This window comes from Nomascus leucogenys, chromosome 6 (genome assembly GCF_006542625.1).
Source record: "Nomascus leucogenys isolate Asia chromosome 6, Asia_NLE_v1, whole genome shotgun sequence".
Classification (NCBI taxonomy): domain Eukaryota; kingdom Metazoa; phylum Chordata; class Mammalia; order Primates; family Hylobatidae; genus Nomascus; species Nomascus leucogenys.
Genome location: NC_044386.1, coordinates 103,819,625 through 103,843,823, shown reverse-complemented (window position 1 = coordinate 103,843,823; position 24,199 = coordinate 103,819,625). Strand labels below are relative to the sequence as shown.

Sequence of the window (24,199 nt, the reverse complement as noted above, 5' to 3'; positions counted from 1 at the left end):
GGACTACGGGCATGCACCATCATGCCCACCTAATTTTTATATTTTTAGTAGAGACTGGGTTTCACCATGTTGATCAGGCTGGTCTCAAACTCCTGACCTCAAGTGATCTGCCCGCCTCAGCCTCCCAAAGTGCTGGGATTACAGGTGTGAGCCACTGCGTGAGGGCTCATCTTTTCTATCATGGCAAAATGTATATCCTTGGAGCAGTTGGATCCTTATTCAGGGTATGGGACTGACTGGCCAGTAAATCAACCCTTGCAGAATTCACACTGGGTCTTACCCAGGAAGTCATTCAGAGACACGGTAACCCTGATGACACAGAGTCTGACCAGAGAACACAGTCCACAGCAGTAGAGTCCAAGTGTGGGTCCAGAATCCATCCTGCCTGCCATGCAGCTGATGAGATGGTCACATGGGGCAGACACCTCAAGAGCTAGCTCAGATCTTCCAAATACTAGCACGCAGCGCGGTGGCCCCTGGCTTTACCTCAGGCTGGCCAACTTCTCAATAGTTGCTCCCTTTCGGGTACTGGCTCCCCCATCATACTCCCCCATAGAGGACAGGTAGGGGAAACAGTGGCCAGTGCCTACCTCACTGGGTTATTGTGAGGGTTCATTGAGATAGTGCAGGTAAGGCTCTTATCACAGAGCCCGGCATCTGCCAAGCTCTTAACTGTGCCAGCTGGTACCATTGTTGTCACCATCTCCTGGAACTACAGGATCCATCTCAGGGCCCCTCACACACTGCTCTTCCCCTCCAACCTGGAAGCTCCGGTGCCTCTCCATTTCCTGAGGTTGGGGTGGTTAACAAAGCTCTTTGCCCAAGCCTCTGAGTACTACCTTTCCAGCTCTCATCCCTGTGGGGACCAGCACTGCCCTGGGGAAGGAGACTGGTGGGAACCAACAGGAAATGCTACAGCTGAGGCTCCCGGCCCATGAGCTGGCCAGTATTGAGCTTCTGTGATGGGTCAGATCTCCACGGCCACAGAACTGAGGGAACTGGACACAGCCCTTGGAATCAGGAACCTTGCTTCTACAGGCATAGTGAAATGGAAAGGAGTGTTTCCAAGTGAGTCATGGTGTCTGATTGGCAGGCCCATCCAGGAACAACAGTGAGAGTACCAGTGAGAGTAGAGCGAAAGACGCAGCCACGCCCTTGACTCCATGGCAGGACACTAGTGGTGGAATTCCACCTGGGGGGTAGGGGACGAGATGTGCTTGGAGAGTTTCAGTGTCTGAATATGGGATGTGACAGTCACAGGTGTCCATTTTTGTTCTACCTAACAATTGTATTTAATTTGTGATGCCCTACTTGTCAGCACTTCTGTATGGACCCTGCTGGTCTTTGGTAGATTTGTTTTCCTGGATCCTGCCAGGAGGCCTTAAGTCCTCTTCATGATTACTCCTGTAAAAATATCTGGCTTCACCCTAAGGCTCAGTGAGGGCCACATCAGACCACTTCTCTGACAGGGGGAGAAGATGGAACAATCAAGGAATTATTTTTGCCTGTATAGCGAATCAGCTTATCAACTGTGACTTGATCAATAAGGCAATGGAGATCCAAATTAATAGTCTCCACAGCCCCTGCCAATAGCTGGAGGAAGTGTACTTTAGAAGGAAGATATAGCCTTTAGTATAAAACCTATAATAGACAGGGACATCATCCCTGAACCCAACAGCATAACATGAATTAAGACCCTTGGTTTGCAGAACATCTTGATCTGGATCAAACTGAAAAGGAACTATCTCAATTTCTCACTATATGAAAAGCTGATATGAGGCTGGACACAGTGGCTCACACTTGTAATCCCAGCACTTTGGGAGACCGGGGCAGGAGGATCACTTGAGCCCAGGAGTTCTAGACCTGGGCAACATGGTAAGACCCTGTCTCTACAAAATAAGTAAATAAATAAATATTAGAACAACTGGGATGAAATTTTTTACAAAAGAAAAAAATGTTAGCCGGCATATGGTGCACAGCTGTAGTCCCAGCTACTCTGGAGGTTGAGGTGGGAGGATTGCTGGGAGGTCGAGGCTGTAGTGAGCTGAGATTGCGCCACTGCATGCCAGCCAGGGAGACAGAGTGAGACCCTGTCTCAAAAAATAAATAAATAAAATGCTAATATGAGCTGGAGAGGCAAGAGGAATAGAAGGTAAAAACAACAACAAGGGAAATACACTTTATAAGTACAATCGATTAAATATTAAATATTTGGGAACAGTGATCTCTGAACTGCTTTCACCCTGCCTGGTGGCCTTAAGCACTCCTGCACGTGGGACCAGGCATCCTAATTCTACGAGGCCTCCTGTTGCTGCCGTAGATGAGCCCCAGACTCGGCCTTTCATTTTGTATTGGATAATGACCACAAGTGCCCAGATGTTCTCAGCGAGTACAGTGGGTCAAGGAGTAAACTATATCGGAGACCGTTGGATAATCATGCCAAGCGGGCTGGGGGGTTCCAGCCTTTGGGGTACTGGAATGCTTTCTTCCCCTGAGACCAGCTGAACTAGCTCTGTAGTTGCCAGGAGAGCAGTGTGCTCTAACACTTGGGCTAGTCTGTTCCCACAGGAAAACTAGAAGAGTTACAAGCGAAGAGTATAAAAGCCCAAGATATTTCTTTAGTCTTTGTATTTAGCTCTATGTCATCAATTTTTTTTTAAACAGGGTCTCACTCCTGTCGCCCAGGCTGGAGTGCAGTGGTGTGATTATGGTTCACTGCAGCCTTGACTTCCGAGGCTTAAATGATCCTCCCACCTCAGCCTCCCGAGTGGCTGGGATTACAGGTGCACACCAACACACCTGTCTAATTTTTTCTATTTTTTGTAGAGACAGGGTCTCCCTATGTTGCCCAGGCTGGTCTTGAAGTCCTGGGCTCAAGCGATCTACCTGCCCCTTGGCCTCCCAAAGTGCTAGGATTATTGCTACTCTCCAATATTTCTACTACAGACTACGGGAAGTCCATTTTTCAATGCCAAATGCAGAAGAAAAAGTTCTACGGATGCCCTTTCTGCCAATCATTCCAGGTTTAAGAGAGAGGAGCGATGAGGTCAGGTTCATGGAACTTGACGAGGGATGAGCCTCTTTATTTGTCCAGTGCTTGGATACACGAATCAATGCAATGAAAGACCTCACCTGTGAAGAGCTAGGAAATGAATGTGGGCAGAATCATGAGAAGAAAATAAAGAGATTGCTGAGGAACTCTTCTGATAGTTCTTGTGCTTTTTGAATGTTTCACTCACTACTTATAAAATATCCTATTACGTCAGAGCCTGGCGAGAAGAGATTCTCTCCAACTCTTTGACTAATAATTCCCTAAAACAGGAGGTGGCCTGCAGAAGAACTAAAACCAGAAAAGTTAGGTGGTTGCCTCTGAGGAATGGGACAGAGTTGCAGGGGCGGAGCAGCCCCTTTACTGTCAACCCTTCTGAGCTCTGCTGGATGGTGAGGGAAATTATCTGTGCATATTTATGTGGTCCTCTGCCCACTCTGCCCCGGCCTGGCTCAGCTCTAGGTCTTACTCAGCGGGCCCCAGCGGGTGTGCCGGGCCTCAGAGACTGTCTCCTAAGGAAACAGGCCACCAAGAAGCCCAGGGACATGCTGAGGTCCCACAGCTGGATGGGCACAGCCGGGACACCTGAGGTCCTGCAGCTGTTGGTCTTTCCCTGGGGTCTCCACCCCAATCTATCCAGCCTCCCAACTCCCCAGCCTGTGGCTTTTCGCCAAATTCCACCTGAAAAGACGGCTTGGCATCTGGGGGCTGGGATCCCTGCTGGCCATGCCTCCTTGAGAGGAGGAGCAGGGGAGAAGCCTGGAGTCTCCTGGCCTGGAGGAGGGGAGCAGTGTCAGGACAGTCCTGGATGGGACCTGTGACAGCAATGACACCTGCCAGCCTGATGCTGCTGGACTCCCTGCCAGGTACTTCCTAAGCAGGAGCGCATTGACTCCTCATAGGTTCTATTACCTACCCCCAAATAAGGCAGCAAGTTAACTTTGACAGGCAGGAGTAGAGACCTTTGAGCTCCAAGCTCAAGGTCCACCTCAAGACACACAGCCCATTAAATCCTTGTTGTAGAGATTAGGGCCTACAATGATGTGAAGGTTATAAGCTGCAGTGTCGAGAATGTTTCGAAGCAAGCATGGTTGCTGCCGGACGTGTTGTGTTCCTGGCTTCCCTCTGGATGCTGACAGAAACAAGGGTGAGAGGAAAGGACAGTAGGAAAGGAGGGAAGGCAGGACTGGAGAAAGGAGGGGAAGAGGGTAGCACAGGGCAAAGTGGAAAAGCAGGTAGCGTCCTTTTTTTCTTCACTAGGGCTTGGTGAAGACCCCTTCGAGGACAGCTCCGGGCCCATCCCTGTGGTGGCCACCCGTGAAGACAGGAGTCCTGCTCAGAGACATCATTTAGTTTTCTTTTCTTTTTTTGAGGTAGAGTCTCGCTCTGTCGCCCAGGCTGGAGTGCAGTGGTGTGATCTCTGCTCACTGCAGCCTCCACCTCTCAGGTTCAAGCAATTCTCCTGCCTCAGCCTCCCGAGTAGCTGGGACTACAGGCACCTGCCACCATGCCTGGCTAATTTTTGTATTTTTAGTAGAGAGGGGGTTTCACCATGTTGGCCAGGCTGGTCTCGAACTCCTGGCCTCGAGTGATCTGCCCACCTTGGCCTCCCAAATTCTGGGAGAACAGGTGTGAGCCACCGCGCCCCCCCTTCTTTTTTTTTTAAAGGTAGAGTCTTGCTCTGTGGCTAGTTTTCAATCAAGGTAACACATGGGGTCTCAACAGTGTGTGGAACTCTGCTAGAAAAATCAAATTATAAGAACACTGTTACTGTGTGATCCCCTGTTGGAAAATGAATAACATAAAATAATATACATTTAGGAAAAAAAAGTGGAGAAAAGGCCAGGCACAGTGGCTCATGCCTGTAATCCCAGCACTTTGGGAGGCCGAGGCAGGTGGACCACCTGAGGTCGGGAGTTCGAGACCAGCCTGACCAACATGGAGAAACCCCATCTCTACTAAAAATACAAAATTAGCCAGGCATGGTGGTGCACGCCTGTAATCGCAGCTACTTGGGAGGCTGAGGCAGGAGAATCGCTTGAACCCAGGAGGCAGAGGTTGCAGTGAGCCGAGATCACACCACTGCACTCCAGCCTGGGCAACAAGAGTGAAACTCCCTCTCAGAAAAAAAAAAAAAAAAAAAAAAAAAAAGGAGGAAAATGCCCCACAAACTCAATAGCGGTCATCCCTGGGGGCTCAGATTCCGGGGATTTTAACTTCCCTCATTCTGTATATTTCTCTAATGTTTAAATATTTAATGATACACTTGTAATGCTTTGGTAATTCAAATGACAGATGAAGAAAAAATGTTTTCAAAAAGAGAGGGTATCCATCCACCATCCTCTCCAAACTTCCAAAACAACCAGGATGTGCCGGTACTAGGAAGTATTTATGCATCATAAAGGATTTTGTCCTGAGCGCGTACCATTAATTATTAAAGAGATGTTGTCAATCCCATCAGATGAGTTTAATGTTTAGTTTCAGGATTGAAAAACTAAAGCGTTCAGCCCTTCACTTTGCACACTGTTGGCTTAGGTATTCATTTAACAAAGATGAAATGAAGGGGAAATGGTGTGATTTGGTTTTGTTTTCTTGACAGACCTGAAACACTTTTACTATTTCTGACAGCTACACTGCTTTCCTCATTTTCCAGCGTAGGAAAATTGGTTGCTGTTATAATAAATCCCCATCTAGTGAGAAAGGGAGATAGAGCAAGATGCAAAATGAAAGATAAAATGCAAAAAGCTAACAGCCTGGCTGGAGAAAGGAGGCCATGGGAGGGAAGGAGCGGGAGGGAAATAATCACATAGTTGGCTTCCTGGAAGAAGCGGCCCTAGTAGGCTTGGAAGAGGTCAGTTTGGGAACTGGGGAGAGGGCAGAGGAGGGCATCTCTGATGGAGAAACAGCAGCCAGTGGGCAGGAGCTGCAGGGAGCCAGGTTGCAAGTGGGCCTGCTTCCTGTATTCCTGAGACCGGGTTGGGGTCCCCACCCTGGCTGTGGCCCTGGCCTCTGGGGAGGCGCTGGGCAGAACCGGGTGGCAGGGCCCAACCTACTCCGACCCTGGACTCTGCCCAGGAATTTCTGCTGAAGTGACAAGGCAAGCCAGAGCAAAAGCAGGTTGGACCCAGCTTGTCCCCACAGAGACGTGTGCTTCCCTCTCTCTCTGAGAGCGACCTGCTAACCGCAAATACGTGAGTAGAAACAGGGCCCTGCCTCTGTGTGCGCTGCTGTGTGTCTGTGTGTGAGCCGGGGCATTTCCAGGCTCTGCCTGTGTGTGTGCACACACGTGCACGGGTCTCTGAGTATGTCAGCCTAACTGGGCTGGCATTTGGATGGAGTAGGGCACCACCCAAGGGGAGAAAAAGGAGCGGGAACAAGAGAAGGGAGAGACGAGGTGTTAGTTACCACTCTTATTTACAGATGAGCTTAAGCCTATGAACTGAGCTTCAGCAAAAAATGAACTATATTGATTCTTGCAATGGAAAGTCCAGGAGTAGGATTGGTTTCGGGTATAGTTGGATGCAGGGACTGGAATGATGCCTTTAAGGATGTCGCACCTCCATCTTTCAGAGATGGAAAAGTAGAATACAATGAAGATCTTGCTTAATGGTAATAGTTTTAACCAGTTGTAAGGAATGATGAAAGCTAGGTCCTCTCTTCAGAAAAATGCCTGTATCAGATACATATACATGCTGTATATAATTCCTTAGTTTCCTTCCCTATGAAGTGGGCAGAATTTGCTGTTTCTGCCTGGAACTCCCAGAGTTCACAGGGACTTGCCTCTTACAGGTTCAGGTGTGGGTGCAGGCTGGGGTGGCGGCTCACGCCTGTAATCCCAGCACTTTAGGAGGCTGAGGTGGAAGGACTGCTTGAGCCCAGGAGTTGGAGACCAGCCTGTGCAACATAGGGAGACCCTAGAAAAAGGAAGGGTACCTCCTCCATGTGCTGAGAAGTCAAGGTTGCGGTCCCAGTCACAAGGAGGGGTGAGCTCTGGGATGGCATAGGTGGCCCCCAGGCAGGGCTCTGGCTGTGCCAGGCATCTGCTCCCCCCACTCAGTCCTCTCCCCCTTCCCCAGGCCCCTAAACTGGGCCCTGCCTGGCCTCCCTTTCAGCGTTGGGCCCTCCCTGATTTGTCTTTCAGCTGGAAGGTCTGGGACATGGAGAACCACCCCTCAAGACGAAGAGAATCCATCTCTCTCACATCTGTGGCCAAGGGTCTGGAGAACATGGGGGCTGATTTCTTGGAAAGCCTGGTCTGTACCCTTCCCCATCAGTCATCCCGACCCCTCAGCCTCTTTGGCTTGAGCCCAGCTGCCGAGGTGATGAGGCTTTTGTTCACCACCTTCCCTCACACCCCATTCTTCTGCCCCCTCCTCACCTCTTTGCTCGCACAGTTATGAACCTCCCAGTGTGTCGGCCTCCTCAACACAAGGCAGCCCCCTTTATTTCACTCATTAAACATTGACTGAGCACGTACTGTGTGCACTATAGTCTGAAAGTCCTAGTCTGAAAGGGCAGGGCAGGCTCCAATGAGGAAGTGACATTCGAGCTGTGACCTACAGAATGAGAATCAAAACCAGATGATGGGGAAAGGGGGTCTCTAAGGAAATCTCAGCCTTCAAGGAGCCTTGTCCTTGCTTTCAAGTGGCCAGGTCAGGTCGAGGCACACCACCCAGAACTCGGAGCCTGGTAGGACAGCCTGCACGCTCCCAGCCTCCTCTGACAAAGCCCCCTCCCCTTCACTGCCCTTGTCTCTTGGGGTGCTCCTTTCACGCTGTCATCTGCAAGAATACCCGCCCCCCACCCAAAACAGCTCCACAGACTGGGGGGTGCATGGTGCCCTGAGGTCATATGATGAGGTAGCCCTGCCTGGGGCCTCCCTTACAGGCCTCGCCTCAGCCCCTCTCAGTCACAGCTGGGCCGCAGGTGTCTGTCCCTGCACAGACCATGAGCTCGCTGAGGGCAAGATGTGTCTGGCAGAGCCCTGCACACAGTAGGTGCTCAGTGCCTGCCTTGCAGAATTCAGTTTAGTAGCCTTCTAATTCCTCCCTGTGCCCCAGCCCAGTCCCCTTCTCAGCCAGGGTCTCACCGTGGCCCCCCACCCCCAGCTGTAAGTTCCTGTGGGTGGGGAAGGGGCAGGCTGACCTGACGGCCCCCTGCTGGTTGTAGGAGGAAGGTCAGCTCCCTAGCAGTGACTTAAGCTCCACAGAGATCAGGAGCAGCTGGAGCGAGGCGGCGCCGAAGCCCTTCTCCAGATGGTAGGTGATCTCTGCAGAGACAAGGGCGGGCCTGGGGTGGAGGCTGCTTGGGAACAGGATGGGGAGCCGGGCCTCCTGGCGGATGGGAGCTGGGGGGACGTGAACCTTTGTTGAAGGAAGGAATAAAGGCGCTTTAGCTAACACGCACAGGCACATGAGCCTCGAGGGTGAGCCAAGTCACAGGCTCCCCACCGGCTTTTGAGCAGCTGAAATGAAATCCCATCAGGAATCCCAGTATGTACCGCGGGGCCTGCCCTGAACCAGCCAGGCCTCCCTCTCAACCTCCCCCTTCTGCCTTCTACCCCCATTCAGTCTCTGGGGTACCTCGGGGAGTCTGAAGACTCCGGTTAAAAATCCTGAACTGGGCAAGGTCCCTGATTTCACACAGGGAGGTAGAAGCCCAGAGAGGGGAAGGGGCCAGCTCAGGTGGCATAGGCAGCGAGTGTCTGAGGTGAGCCTAGAACTCCGCCTCCCGATGCCTGGGCCATCTGGGTCCTTGCTGGCCAGATCCGGAGCTGAGGACACCGTGATGGGCAGGGGGTGGTGGTGGGGGAGGGATTCTGTCTCTCTGCCTGGGCAGGGGGTATGGGAAGAATGCCTCCTCCACCCTCTCAGGAGGTGGGAGGTGGGGACTCAGAGGGGGTGAGGCTCCTTAAAATGGCAGCTGGTGGGTGGATTCCAATTAGCATTGATTGGGAATCTACTCAGTGTGTGTCCCATGAGCAGGTGGATGAACAACAGGGGAGGGAAGGCAGCCATCCGTGGTTTTCTTTTTTCTTTTCTTTTCTTCTCCTTTTCTTTTCTTTCTTTCCTTTCTTTTCTTTCTTTCTTCTTTTTTCTTTCTTTCTCCCTTCCTTCTTTTCTTTTTTCTTTCTTTCTCTTTCTTGCTTGCTTTCCCTTCCTTCCTTCCTTTCTCTCTCTCTCTTTTTTTTTTTTTAGGCAGGTCTCACTCTTTTGCCTGGGCGGGAGTGCAGTGGCATGAACCCCTCTTGGGCTCAGGCGATTCTCCTGCCTCAGCTTCTTGAGTAGCTGGGATTACAGGCGCATGCCACCATGCCTGGCTAATTTTTGTATTTTTGGTAGAGACGGGGTTTGTCATGTTGCCCAGGCTAGTCTCGAACTCCTGGGCTCAAGTGATCCACCCTCCTGGGCCTCCCAAAGTGCTGGGATTACTGGTGTGAGCCACCTCGCCCCCCATCGGCCACATTTCTGTATGTTGATGAGGTTCTGCCTTTTCAGTGAACTTCCTCCCGAGCCCTGGAGGCAGAGACTATCACTGGGGTAGTGGGGCCTGTGGGTGCTGCCATAGAGGCAGGAAGGCCTGAACCATTTCTACGTTTGCCCTGGGCTGGGGTTGCCCTGCAGCCCTGTGGGGATGTCAAGGCAAGCCCTGGCTTGCCCCTGTTGCCACTTTACCGGGGACATACCTGAGTGGAGGTTCTGAGGATCTCCCCCAGGTGGGGTCTGCTCATGCACTCATGGACCCTGCTGGTCCTGTTCCCAGGAGGAACTTGCAGCCAGCCCTGAGAGCCGGAAGCTTCTGCAGGGAGCACATGCAGCTGTTTCGATGGATCGGCACAGGCCTGCTCTGCACTGGTGAGGCTGGGGCCCAGCATTACCCAGGACACAATGACTCCTGCCTCAGCTATCCATGTCTCAGGGCAGGGTCATTCACTCACCCAGTCATTCAACAAACGGTTGTTGAGCACCAACTCAGGTCCAGCTCCCTTGCCAGGTACTGAGGCATCTGTTAAGCCAGGCCAGATCTTGTTCCCAAGGCACTCCCTCATCAGTAAGGGAGGCGGAAGAAACAGTCCTACATAATGCAGCATGTCATCTGGGAGCACCAAGGAGGAATGGGGGATGGTCAGGGAGGACTTCCAGGAGGAGGTGACATTGGAGTCTCACAGGCTAAGTAAGAGTTAGCCAGGTGGAGAGGAAGGATACTAAGGAGGGCAAAGGCACTCCACACAGAGGAGTCACAGGAGCAAAGGTGAAAACTGGCAGGGTGTGGGTTTCGATAAAGTTTGACGTCTGCACTGTAAGGTCTGGAGGGTAAAGTTCTAGACAAGGAGTGCCAGGGGATGGGGCTGGAGGGATAGGAAAGCGCCCAGGATGGGGAGTGGGTAGAGATATGGGAGGATGCTCGGGGACTTGGATTTTACCCTCAAGGCCAGAGAGAGCCACTGAAGGGTTTGAACAGGGAAGCGTCAAGGTGGAATTCACACTGTGGGACACTGGGAGGAGGGCAGGAAAGATGAGGAGACGGAGACATTGAGGGCTGCAGTGCCTGTGTGAGCATGAAGCTGTGGAAGGTGGGCGGGGCAATGGAAGAGGTCCTAGAGAAGCAATGCTAGCTGCACTTGGCCCCAGGGGCCTGCTTGGGTGACGGAAGGATGATGGTGCCTTCCACAGAGCTAGAGAACATGCGTGCAGGAGGGAGTCTTGGCAGGAAGGGGATAATTAGGATAGTTTGTTGGAGGTGCCACTGCCAGGCCATCTGAGGGAGAGAGGAGGCTCCCCAGGCACACTTGGAGAATGAATTGAGAAGTGGGTCAAGGACAGAAGCCTGGAGACCAGCCACACAGAAGGGGTTAGCGGCAGCCAAAGGAGCAAGGGTTTCAAGGAGGAAAAGATCAGCAGCATCTCTGCAAGACCCGCAGGACAAAAACTGAGCCACGTCCACCGATTTAGGGACAAGGAGGCCACTGGTGACTTAGGGTGTAGGTGCAAAAACTGAATTGGAGCAGACGGGAGATGAGGCTGTGCAGACAGCAAGTGTAAATGGCTTTTTGGATCAATTTTTATAAGATCAGGCGGGGAGGCTGAATGGGCAGGGTGTGACCCAGTGTCAAGGATGGGCATGAGTTTGGGGTGGGAGACACTTTGTGTGTACAAGCTGAGGTGGGGAATTTGTAGAAGGAATGTGAAGGAATGGGAGATGAAGAGATGTCCGATGGAGCAAGGTCCCCTGGCACGGAGTAGAAAAGCTCCCCACCCCACGGGGAGGAGTGGGTCTTTGCAGGAGCAAGCTCACCTCATCCTGACAGGTTGGAATTAAAGAGGGGCCAGGCATGGCAGATGGTTCATGCCTGTAATCCCAGCACTTTGAGAGGCTGTAGCGGGAGGATTGTTTGAGCCCAGGAGTTTGAGACCAGCCTGGGCCACACAGCAAGACCCCACCTCTACAAAAAGTTTTAAAAATAAAAATAAATTTTAAAAAAAGAAAAAGGAAGATGGGTACAGATGCAGAGGTTATTATAGGTGCTCTGGAGGGGAGGGGCAGTGAGAGAGGTGACAGCAATGACCTGGTCTGCTTGGTGAACTTGAAAGCAGGGTCAACTGCTGAGATGGGGTGAGTCCATGTCCCTCACAGCTTCCTTCTAGAGATGGTGACGTCCACCTTTGGCAGGGTCTGAAGCCAGGGCCATCTCTGTTTCCTTGGCTGCCTCCTTCACTCAGATCTGATTTGTTTCTCTTAAAGAACAATTGAATTCTCTCCAGTAGAGAATGAAAATTACTCCTCTCATCCTGTTTCCATGTTTGCCATGGCTGTCAGGAATGCAATCTGAATCATTAAATGATCCCTTGCAATGGTCAGCAGTGACTTTCTCTGTTTCTGGGTGACTTTGATTTCTCTGGCTTTTCAGTATCTTTATTACATCACCTCTTTCCTGGGGAGGCTGTTTACAGATGTTCTGGGAACAGCTGTGATAGAGAAATGAAGCTCATATTCTCAGGACTTGGCCCCTGAGCTGTGACAGTGGCTTGCTCACCTTAGGTAGGCCTTCTTCATGGGTGCAGCATCAGCCCTGGCACCATTAGACTAACAAGGATGGCCTTGGTGTCCCCAGTCTTAGAAGAAGGTGATGCCTCTTGCCAGCTGTCCCAGCCAAAGTCCCAGGGAGGTCTTCAAGGAGCTTAGCTCAGGTCCTGCCCGTCCCCAAACCAATCCCTGCGAATGGATCCTAGATGAATAAAATACTTCCAAAAGCACTTCTGTCCTTGTGCCTCGCCTGGAGGACCCCTTCACACTGCCTCCTCTCCCTGAGTCCCCGTCCTGGCCTGCCCAGACCCCCCCAGCCTTCCTGGCCCACCCTGACCACAAAGCGCAGGTTCTGAGGCGCACAGACCTTCTTGGCCTCCTAGCCCCATGCCCTCCCTGTGTGAGGCACTCATCTCGGCTGGCCTCAGAGGCCTCACTCTCCAAGTGGGCATCACTGTAGACCCCACCTTGTAGGGGTCTTATGAGGATTCATTGTGAAAATGCATCTGAAGTGCTAAGCTCACCTCTTGGCGACCACGGAGCCTCTCCTTGGCCAGGTCCCCCTCCCCTGAACCCCCATGGCTGGTACCAGCAGCCCCAGCACCGCCCTGTGGGGCTCCACCCGTGTGTCTCAATGACACCCGTTCAGGTGGGAACTCCAGCCCACAAGCTTCCATGTGAGAGAAAGGCCATTTTATTCTTTGTAACTCAACTTATCTTCTACCTCAATTTTATCCCGTGAGTGACGGGAACTCAGTTTCTGTCCAGTTGGAACCTCCCTTCATCCCTTCCTCTGGGGGTCACTGGGGGGGCTTATGTATCATTACTCCTCAAGTGTCTCCTGACCTGTCCACTTCTCCAGCTGGTCCTGGGTCGTCTATCCTTGCAGGTGGCCATGGCGACTTCCTCTTCTCCATGGTAGGCTCATTCTGGTCTCCCGCCTCTCTCCTCTTCAGGCCTCTTATAGAGACTAGTTCTGCTGTTTTGGTGCCTGCAGAGCCTCACTGGCTTTCTAGGGCCCTGCTTGCCATGCACCACACGGGCACTACCCTCTCTGCAGTCCTGGGACCTCCCTGGGACTCGACCAGGAAGCCAGGCACAGGGCTTCACTGCTTGCAATGCTGCAAACACACTTGGCTTGGCGGCCTGGCCAGGCTCAGGCGCTTTCTCTGTGATACCAGTGTCCTGGTTATTGCCTGTAGCAGAGGGGTTGGGTAGAACTTACCTTTATTCGTGATGTTTCAGATCACATTTTTTATCCATGGCTATGAGTCGTTTCCATTCTTCGAGGATTCTGGATTCTGAAATTCAAAAGCCAGGGAGAGGCCGGGCACGGTGGCTTACTCTTGTAATCGCAGCACTTTGGGAGGCTGAGGCGGGCGGATCACTTGAGCCCAGGAGTTCAACACCAGCCTGAGCAATATGGTGAAACCCTGTCTCTACCAAAAATACAAAAATTAGCCAGCCATGGTGGTGGGCACCTGCAATCCCAGCTACTCGGGAGGCTGAGGCAGAAGGATTGCTTGGACCCAGGAGGTGGAGGTTGCAGTCAGCCGAGATCGCGCCACTGTACTCCAGCCTGGGCAACAAAGTGAGACCCTATCTCAAAAAAAAAAAAAAAAAAAAATCTAGGGAGAGACATCTCCCCCTCTGCTATCCATTCTCACGTGCCTTTCCTGATGGACTGGCTGAGTGGCTCAAAGGAGAGAAGGGCAAAAGGGGAAAGGAAACTCCAGGAAGCATGGTCATTGAAGAACATTTCAGAACACAGTCCGGGCACACATGTGTGAACTCCTTCATGGAGTAGCTGATGGGCTCATCTCCTTCCTCCGTGGGGCCTAGCATGGCGCTGGACCACAGCAGATGCTCCACTGATGCCCAGTGCCTCTTACTGTTTGGCTTCATGGCCTCCTTACACATCTCCCTCACATCTGGTAAGCACTTTACAGTTTGCAGGGCCCTTTCACAACGCCTTCTGCCAGTAACTCCTAACTACTTTTTGGCACAGTAGCGGTGGTTGTTTTTATTTCCAGATGAGGAAACAGGCTCAGTGAGGTTGGGTGACTTTCCTGCCCTCCACGCTCTGGGTGGAGTAAGGTGGAGTCCGTGGGCGGGGCTGCAGGGGTCTGAAGAGGTGGTGTCCTGGCCGTTGACCCCTCCTCTGTCTCGTCCCCCAGGGTTCGCTGCCTTCCTGCTGGTGGCCTGCCTTCTGGATTTCCAGAGGGCCCTGGCTCTGTTTGTCCTCACCTGTGTGGTCCTCACCTTCCTGGGCCACCGCCTGCTGAAACGGCTTCTGGGGCCAAAGCTGAGGCGGTTTCTCAAGCCTCAGGGCCATCCCCGCCTGCTGCTCTGGTTTAAGAGGTGAGTGAGCTCACAGCCCCGAGGCAGGGCAGGGCAGGGCCCATGAGCTGAGGGGTTGGCTCCAGGGTTATGGCCAGGGCTGGAGGAGGCAGGCTCTGTATCATGGAGAACTCTCTGGGGCCCCAGGGCAGGAGCTGGTGGGTGGCTTCAAACAAAGCAGCATCTTTGTGGTGTTTCACCAGTTCTTAGTCCCAGTTACAGCAGGTGACTGTGGTGGATGAAAACTGGACTCAACCGTTTCCTCCATTCAGGGATCCCAGCCCATGGAGCAAGGAGGGCCTGAATCAGTGCCTCCCTCAGATCACCTGGGCAGTGTGAGCCAAAAAGCCGCAGGGACCATCCCTGGAGTGGGATTCAGCAGGCGCGATCGGGGTCCAGGTGCTAGTAGTTCTCATTAGCCTCCAGGGGATTCTGATGTAGCCAGCAGCGTCCTTGGACAACAGTTTGAGATCTGCTGCTTTTCAAACTGGATTCCTTGGAGCGCTGGAAATCTCAGCGATGTCACAGGGTAGGAGAGGGAGACTGGGGAGGGAAAATTCAGACTTCCCGCCCAACCCACCATTTCACCAGGCAGCTCTAAATTTATGTGTTTTATAAGCCAAGGTTCACAAAAAAAGAAAATTTGCTGGGGGAAAAAAAACGGTTTCTATGGCTTAAAAAAAAAAGTCTGAGACCACCAATTTATTTCAGTACTCTATTTTGTTGATGAAGAAGCTGGTGACCAAAGATACCCAAAGACTAAGTCAGGGGGACGCAGGGGTACAGGGGTGCCTCTCACTTTCCCAAAGTGAGATCCACATACCACAGCAAAATGATTTGAGCCAGCCTGTGGATGAACACATTTAAAATTTTATTTATAAATACATTTACTGTTACATTTGACTTCTCTTTATTAAATACATTTGTAATTTTTTTTTGCAATGGTCTTCTATGACAAGTCATTGATAATGGTTTTCCACTTGAGGGACTGATAGGAAGTTTCCTTTAAAAAATGCATGCAGATAAACTGGACTTCATAAAAGCTAAAAACTTTTTGCTGCAATGCACACTATCAAAAAAGTGAAAAGACAACTCACGGAATGAGAGAAAAGATGTACAAATCATATGTCTGCATAAAGTGTATGCAGAATTACAACTCAACCATAAAAAGACAACCCATTTGAAGAATGATAAAAGGTTTTGCTATAGCCAAAAAGCTCATGAAAATGTGCTCAACATCAGTAGCCATCATGGAAATGCAAAGCAAAGCCACAATAAGATACCACTTCATATTCAGTCTGATGGCCATAATCAATAAGACAGATGATAACAAGTGTTGGCAAAGATGTGGAGAAATCGAAACCCTTAGACACTGCTGGTGGAAATGCGAAACAGTGCAGTTGCTTTAGAAAATGGTTAGGCTGGCCGGGCACGGTGGTTCATGCCTGTAATCCCAGCACTTTGGGAGGCCGAGGCGGGTGGATTATGAGGTCAGGAGTTTGAGACCAGCCTGGCCAACATGGCAAAACCCTGTCTCTACTAAAAATACAAAAATCAGCCAGGCATGGTGTTGGGCGCCTGTAATCCCAGCTACTCAGTAGTGAAAACTACCCATAAGTCTATAAACTGAAAAATGGATAAAGAAAATCTATATATCCATACAATAGAATATTATTCGGCCATGAAAAGGAATGTAGTATTGATAAATACTACAATAATGACAAACCTTGAGAACATCACGCTCAGTGAAAGAAACCAGTCTTGAAGAACCATATAGTGCATGATTCCATTTATATGAAATGTCCAGAATGGGCAAATCTGTGGAGACAGAGAGTTGATTAGTGACTGCTAGGGTGGATGGGAAGAAGAGGTGGTGACCGCCAGTAGTTTGGGGTTTCTCTTTGGGCTGATGAAAATATTCTAGGATTATGGTAATGGTTGCACAAATCTGTAACTGTACTAAAACCATTAAACCATACACTTTTGGCCAGGCGCAGTGGCTCACACCTGTAATCCCAGCACTTTGGGAGGCTGAGGTGGGTGGATCATGAGGTCAGGAGATGGAGACCATCCTGGCTAACAGGGTGAAACCCCATCTCTACTAAAAATACAAAAAAAAAAAAAAAAAATGCTGGGTGTGGTGGTACGCGCCTGTAATCCCAGGTACTCAGGAGGCAGAGGCAAGAGAATCGCTTGATCCTGGGAGGCGGAGGTTGCAGTGAGCTGAGATTGCACCACTGCACTCCAGCCTGGGTGACAGAGCAAGACTCTGTCTCAAAAAAAAAAAAAAAAAAAAACCAAACCAAACAAATAAACAAACAAAAATACACTTTAAAAAATTGCTGCATAATATTGTTAGATTGGTGCAGAAGTAATTTTGGTTTTGCTGTTATGCAATAAATTTTGCACCAACCTAATAAATGTGCATAGTTTCAGGGTACATGTGATAATTTAATACATTCATATAATTTGTAAAGATCAAATCAGTGTACTTGGGATATCCATCAACTTAAATATTTGTCTTTCTTTATGTTAGAACTATTCAAATTCTCCTAGCTATTGTGGAATATGCAATACATTATTGTACACTGTAGCCACCTTACTGATCTATCTGTCACTAGGTCTTATTTCTTCTCTCAAACTGTATATTTGTACCCATTAGTCAACTTCTCATCATCCCGCCTCCCTCCTCCCCTTCAGAGTCTCTGGTAACCACCAAACTACTGTCTATCTTCATAAGATCTACTTTTTAAGCTCCCACACGTGAGTGAGAACATGCAATATTTGTCTTTCTGTGCTTGGCTTATTTCACCTAACATAATGACCTCCAATTCCATCTATGTTGCTGCAAATAACAGGATTTCATTGGTTTTTATGGCTGAATAATATTCCATTGTGTATATATACCACATTTGCTTTATCCATGCATCTGTTGATGGGCACCTAGGTTGATTCCATATTTTGGCTATTGTGAATCATGCTGTAATAAACATGGAGTGCAGATGTTTTTCAATATATTGATTTCCTTTTTTTTTCATGTATACCCAGTAGCAGAATTACTGAATCATATGGTAGTCCTAGTTTTAGTTTTGTGAGGACCTTCTATCCTTGAACCATACACTGTAAATGGGCAAATTGTATGGCATGTAAATTTTGTCTCAATGAAGCTGTTAAAAAATACATGAATTTGGCTGGGTGCAGTGGCTCACGCCTGTAATCCCAACACTTTGAGAGGCCGAGGTGGGCGGATCATGAAATCAGGAGATCCAGACCATCCTGGCTAACATGGTGAAAACCCATCTCTACTAAAAATAGAAAAAAATTAGCCAGGCGCGGTGGTGGGCGCCTGTAGTCCCAGCTACTCAGGAAGCTGAGGCAGGAGAATGGTGTGAATCAGGAGGCAGAGCTTGCAGTGAGCTGAGATCACACCACTGCACTCCAGCCTGGGCAACAGAGCAAGACTCCATCTCAAAAACAAAAAAAACAAAAAAAAAACCCATGCATTTGATTTTGGCTCCCAGTCAAGATGCAGTAACAGAGACCAGGTTTATCCTCCCAGTTGAAACAGCTAAAAAACTGGAATGAATACATGAGACAAGAGCTCTTAGATGTTGGACATCAGGCAATAAAGGACACCGACCCTTGAGAATTAGGAAACAAATGAGTTTAGCCCTATGGTCTCCCTAGCTGACTGCCTGGAGAACGTTTCCAGACCACAGCACAGGGAAGGAAAACTGAGGTGGGACCAGGAGATTCCCTAAGTTGAAGAGACAGAGCTGGAAATCCAGGGAAGCCAAGGCAGGCAGGGTTCACATTGCAGAGCACAGAGACACAGTTGAGAGATCACAGAGCAAAGCCCAGAGCTATGCAGAGAATCCTCCTTGAACATGCAGTTGAGTTCTGCTCAGAGAATACAGACAAGGAAACTACCCTAGGGCTAGGAAAGAACCACCCAAAAGGAGAAGAGGGAGTCATACCTGGAATCACACAGGGCCAGGAATAGTGTCTATTCCTGACAGGTGAATAAACCTCAAAATTCACAGGGCATTGTTTAGCATACTCAGAAGGTTTTGGCTCAGTAGCAGAGAAAAAAAAATCAACTCTAGAATAAATGCTTCTCAGGCCCTGCCTAACACATCTTAAAGACAAAACCTGAAAAAATTCAAACAGAGCATCGTGGCAAATATACACAATTGAAGTCTCCAGAGGAGAAGGAGGGCAGAGAAAAAATATTTGAAGAAATTATGTCCAAAAAAAAATCCAAATAGGATGACAATTGGACACCCAAAGATTCAAGAAACTTCACGAACCCCCAGCACAAGAAACATGAAGACTATACCAAGGCAATAATCAAATTACTTAAAATCAGTGATAAAACCTTAACAACAACTAGAGAAAAAAGACATGTGGAGAGGAGCAGAAATATGGATTACTAGCAGATTTCTTGTCAAAAATGAGTGAGAAAATAGTGGAACAGTAAACAACAATAGCAAATACCCAAAAGGGTGTCAACCTAGAATTCTTTACCAGTGAAATCTATTTCAGAAAAGAAGAGGAAATAAGAACTCTTTCAGTCATACAAAAGCTGAAATAATTTTTCAGACATAAAAAGCAGATTTACGCTACAAGAAATGTCAAAGGAGTGGTGCACACCTGTAGTCCCAGCTACTCAGGAGGCTGAGAAAGGAGGATCGCTTCAGCTTAGGAGACATAGGCTGCAGTGAGCCATGATCGCACCACCGACTGCTGCCTGGGCGATAGAGGGAGATACTATGGCAGAAAGAAAGAAAGAGAAAGAAAAAGAGAAAGAGAGAAAGAGGGAAAGAAAGAAAGAAAAAGAAGGAAAGAAGGAAGGAAGGAAGGAAGGAAGGAAGGAAGGAAGGAAGGAAGGAAGGAAGGAAGGAAAGAAGGAAAGAAAGAAAGGAGGGATGGAGGGAGGGAGGGAGGGAGGCAGGCAGGCAGGCAGGCAGGCAGGCAGGCAAGCCGGCCGGCCGGGTGTGGTGGCTCATGTCTATAATCCCAGCAATTTGGGAGGCCGAGTTGGACAGATCACTTAAGCCCAGGAGTTCAAGACCAGCCTGAGCAATATGGTGAAATCCTGTCTCTAATAAAAATATATATAAAAAAAATTAGCCAGGCATGGTGGCATGCGCCTGTAGTATCAGCTGTTACACTTGGGTGGCTGAGGGACAAGAATTACTTGAACCTGGGAGGTGGAGGTTGCAGTGAACCGAGATCATGCCACTGCACTCCAGCCTGGGAGACAGAGTGAGACACTGCCTCAAAAAAACAAAAAAAAAAAAAAAGGAAAAAAGAAAGAAAGAAATGCCACTGCACTCCAGCCTGGGAGACAGAGTGAGACACTGTCTCAAAAATAAAAAAAAAATAAAAAAAAGGAAAAAAGTAAGAAAGAAATGTTAAAGGAAATTCTTCAAAGAGAAGGAAAATGCTACTAGACAGAAACCTGGTTCTACAAAAAGAAATGAGGTCAGGTGCAGTGGCTAATACCTGTAATTTCAGCACTTTTTGAGGCTGAGCTAGGAAGACTGCTTAAGCCCAGGAGTTTGAGACCAGCCGGGGTAACATCATAAGACTGAATCTCTACAAAAAAAAATAGATAAATAAATTAGCCAGGTATGGTGGTGTGCACCTGTGATCCCAGCTACTTGAGAGGCTAAGGTAGGAGAATCGCTTGAGCACAGAAGGTCGAGGCTGCAGTGAGCTATGCACAATATGCCTATATGTCACTGCACTCTAGCCTGGGCAACAAAGCAGACCCTGCCTCAAAAAAGACAGACAGAAAGGGAAGGGGAAGGGGAAAGGGAAGGGGAAGGGTGAAAGGCAAGGAAGGAAGGAAGTTCATTAAAATTTAATCAATTTAGGTCGGGTGTGGTAGCTCACGCCTGTAATCTCAGCACTTTGGGAGGCTGAGGCAGGCAAATCACAGGTCAAGAGATTGGGACCAGCCTGACCAACATGGTAAAACCCAGTCTCTACTAAAAATACAAAAATTATCTGGGCATAATGGTGTGCACCTGTAGTCCCAGCTACTCAGGAGGCTGAGGCAGAAGAATCACTTGAATGTGGGAGACAGAGCCATGGCGCCCGGCCTTGTCATAAATCTTTAATAAGAAAAATAACCCAATTTAAAAATGAGCTCGAGGCCAAGCGTGGTGGCTCACGCCTATAACCCCAGCACTTTGGGAGGCCAAGGTGGGTGGATCCCCTGAGGTCAGGAGTTCAAAACCAGCCTGGCCAACATGGTGAAACCCTGTCTCTACTAAAAATACAAAAATTAGCCAGGCATGGTGACGGGCACCTGTAGTCCCAGCTACTCGGGAGACTGAGGCAGGAGAATTGCTTGAACCCAGGAGGTGGAAGTTGTAGTGAGCCAGGATCTCACGCCACTGCACTCCAGCCTATGTGACAGAGCGATACTCCAACTCAAAAACAAAACAAAACAAAAAGGCTCAAGATATGAACAGACATTTAAAGAAGATGCCTAAGTGGCAAATAAGTACATGGTAAGATGCTCAACATCATTTATCAGTAGAGAAATGCAAGTTAAAAGCAGAAAGAGATACTACCATATGCTGATTAGAATGGGTAGAATTCAGAAGACTAACCATACCAAGTGTTGGCAAGGATATAGAGGAACTGAAATTTTTACATACTGCTGGTGGGAATATAAAATTGTGCAATTGCTGGAGAAAACAGATTGGCAGTTTCCAGGCCTATCATATAATCTACCTATTTCACTTATAGGCATTTACCCAAGAGAAATAAAAGCATATATCCACACAAAGACTTGCACATGAAGTTTTGAATGTTCATAGCAGCTTTATCTGCAATAGCCAAAAACTGGAAGTCACCAAGATGTCCATCAATAGGTGAATTGATAAGCAAAGTGTGGTATATCCGTATAATAGAATACTACTCAGCAATAAGATGGAACAGACTAGTGAATCATGCAGAAACCTAGATAAATCTCAAAATAATTACACTAAGTGAAAGAAGTCAAACAAAAAAGGACATGTACTGTATGTTTCTATTTATATAAACCTTTCTTTTCTTTTTTAAAAATTTATATAAAATTCTTAAAAATGCAAACTAGGCAGGGTGCGGTGGCTCATGCCAGCACTTTGGGAGGCTGAGGCGGGCGGATCACTTGAGGTCAGAAATTTAAGACCAGCCTGGCCAACATGGTGAAATCCCATCTCTTCTAAAAATACAAAAATTAGCTGGGTGTGGTGGTGCATCCCTGTAGTCCCAGCTACTTGGGAAGCTGAGGCAGGAAAAGTGCTTAAACCCCGGAGGTGGAGGTTGCAGTGAGCCGAGATCGTGCCAGTGCACTCCAGCTTGAGCAATGGAATGAGACTTTGTCTCAAAAAAAAAAAAAAATGCAGACTAATCTAGTGGCAGAAAACATATTAACTGTTACCTGGGAACAGGGAAGGAGGCAAGGAATTACAAAAGGCGTGATGGATACATTCACTCTCTTGACTGCGGTGATGGGTTCAAGGAGGAGTATACATATGCCAAAACATATCAAATTGAGCACCTCCAATATGTGCAATTAATTATATATCAACCATACCGCTAATAAAGCTGTTAAAAATAAAAAATCTGAGACAAGCATTTAAGTTTTTTTTCCTTTTTTTCTTTTTTTTTTTTGAGAAGTCGTCTTGCTCTGTCACCCAGGCTGGAGTGCAGTAGCGCGATTTCGGCTCACTGCAACCTCTGCCTACCAGATTCAAGTGATTCTCCTGCCTCAGCCTCCCAAGTAGCCGGGATTACAGGCACCCGCTGCCACACCCGGCTAATTTTCGAATTTTTAGTAGAGATGGGGTTTCACCATGGTGACCAGGCTGGTCTCGAATGCCTGACCTCAGGTGATCTACCCACCTTGGCCTCCTAAAGTGCTGGGATTACAGGCATGAGCCACTGCGCCCAGCCACATTTGAGTTCTTATAAAGTCAGTTAACCTCAAGAGAAATAGTAAGTAAAGAGAGGTACAGCTGGCACAAAAACAAGGCAAAGATTGTGCACATTGAACTGGAATGAGAAGAGTTTAAAAATATGAGCAGAAAGAAAAGCAGTAGGCTCTGGAATTAGCCTGCTTGAGTTCAGATCTTTGGTCTTCTGCTTATCAGCTAGGACTGGCCTGGATAAAACTGTAGTTAAGTGAATAGACCTAGCTTCCAGAGTGCCTAGGTTGAAATCTCAGCTCTGCCACTTTCTAGATGAGTGGCCTTGGGCCAGTTATTTAACCTCTCTTTGCCTCAGTTTCCTCATCTCTATCAAAAGAATATGTCTCTCAGCATCGGTATAGTACTTGGCATATAACGGGTGCTCAATGAACATTAACTGTCATTAGTAGTACCCAGTGAGTTGATGACCGGATTGAGTTGATGACTGGCTTGGGGTGAGATCTTGAGTACCTGATGCCAAAATCTGAGCTCTCCCACCCTTCAGGCTGCATCCTGGACAAACAAATCCCAGCCCCAGGGAGGGAAGTGTTTCTGTTAAGGTTGGATCCGTTCCTTGGTCTCAGATGCTAAGCTCAGTGGTCCAAACTCACATTACATCCTTCTAGGCATTTTGCAGTCATGGCTAACAGTGTTGAGTCCTGGGTGGCACAGGTCCTTTCTGCCCTAAGGTCAGAGGCTGAGCTGAGCATCACTGCAGCGGTAAGATTCCTGTAGCTGGATGGAGCCAGGTGCTTGTCACTAGGCTCAGCTTGGTACATACATCCCCTTATATAATCCTCTCAGCAACCTTGAGAAATGAGGGGTCTCTGGCTTCATTTGACCCATGAGGAAACTAGACTCAGAGAGGCAAGGCGATCTGCCTGAGGTCACACAGCCAGGTCAGCCCTTCCCAGCGTGTGGTTCCAGAGCTGGTGCTCTTTCCACTCTGCTGTGCTGTTTCTCCTCCTCCCAGCCCTGAGCACCTTTTCTCGGGGTCCCTGGGTGCTATTGTGGGTGGTTGGGGTGAGGGTGCAATGCTGAGGGTGATGGCTTTCTGACTCTTGCCTGGAGGGGCCTAGCTCTTGCTGCTTTCCTGGGCCTGGTCCTGTGGCTGTCTCTGGACACCTCCCGGCGGCCTGAGCAACTGGTGTCCTTCGCAGGAATCTGCGTGTTCATCGCTCTCCTCTTTGCCTGCTCAAAGCATCATTGCGCAGTGAGTGCTAGTTGTGGGGCCCAGGGCTGGAAGTGTTTGCCTCTCTCTTCTGCCCCTAGGCTGGATCTGGGAGCTGGGGTATAGGCAGATGCTCCTGTTGGGAGCGCCCTGGAGGCTCAGGGCCTGGAGAAGACCAGTGTGTATCAGGACAGGCTTCCTGTGAAGCAGAAGTCTTCAAACTCCCCAGCAGGACGTCTCTCCAGACTCAGAGGCCACCAGGACATTTGTTTCCTTGGTGACATGTCCTCTGGTCAGTCTCATCCTGGTCTTCAGGTCTGTAGGCTCAGGAACCACCTCCACCCCCAACCACAGAAAACGCAGGCCAGAACTCCAGTCTGTCTGCAGAGCCAAGGGTTTCCTGGAATCATTAGCTTAAAATAGTGCTTCTCAAAGTCTGTGCCCCAGTCCAGCAGCAGCAGCGCCTCCATGGAACTTACCGGAAATGTAACTTCTTAGGCCCCACCCTAGGCCTACTGCGTTAGAAACTCAAGGGCAAGGGCAGCAATCATCCTGTCAGCAAGCACAATTCTGACGTGTACTAAATTCTGATGTGTACTAAATTCTGATGTGTACTAAATTCTGATGTAGACTAAATTCTGATGT

The 24,199-nt window shown here is 49.0% G+C and overlaps 1 protein-coding gene across 6 annotated transcripts in view; it reads left to right on the top strand.

Moving 5' to 3' along the window:
- The first annotated feature begins 4,084 nt into the window (after positions 1–4,084).
- The window catches only part of SLC28A1 (solute carrier family 28 member 1), a 90,600-nt gene continuing 70,485 nt past the window's right edge, over positions 4,085–24,199 (top strand). For 3 of the 6 annotated variants that reach the window (XM_030813840.1, XM_030813837.1, XM_030813839.1), the window contains exons 1-5: positions 7,207–7,302; positions 8,219–8,307; positions 9,812–9,903; positions 14,251–14,434; positions 23,455–23,596. In XM_030813840.1, the coding sequence (XP_030669700.1) occupies positions 7,207–7,302; positions 8,219–8,307; positions 9,812–9,903; positions 14,251–14,434; positions 23,455–23,596 (603 nt within the window). Of the gene's footprint in view, positions 4,197–6,124; positions 6,241–7,190; positions 7,303–8,218; positions 8,308–9,811; positions 9,904–14,250; positions 14,435–14,685; positions 15,346–23,454; positions 23,597–24,199 lie in introns of those variants that run through there. The other 3 variants (XM_030813838.1, XM_012507165.2, XM_003268466.4) reach the window with 3 other exon arrangements.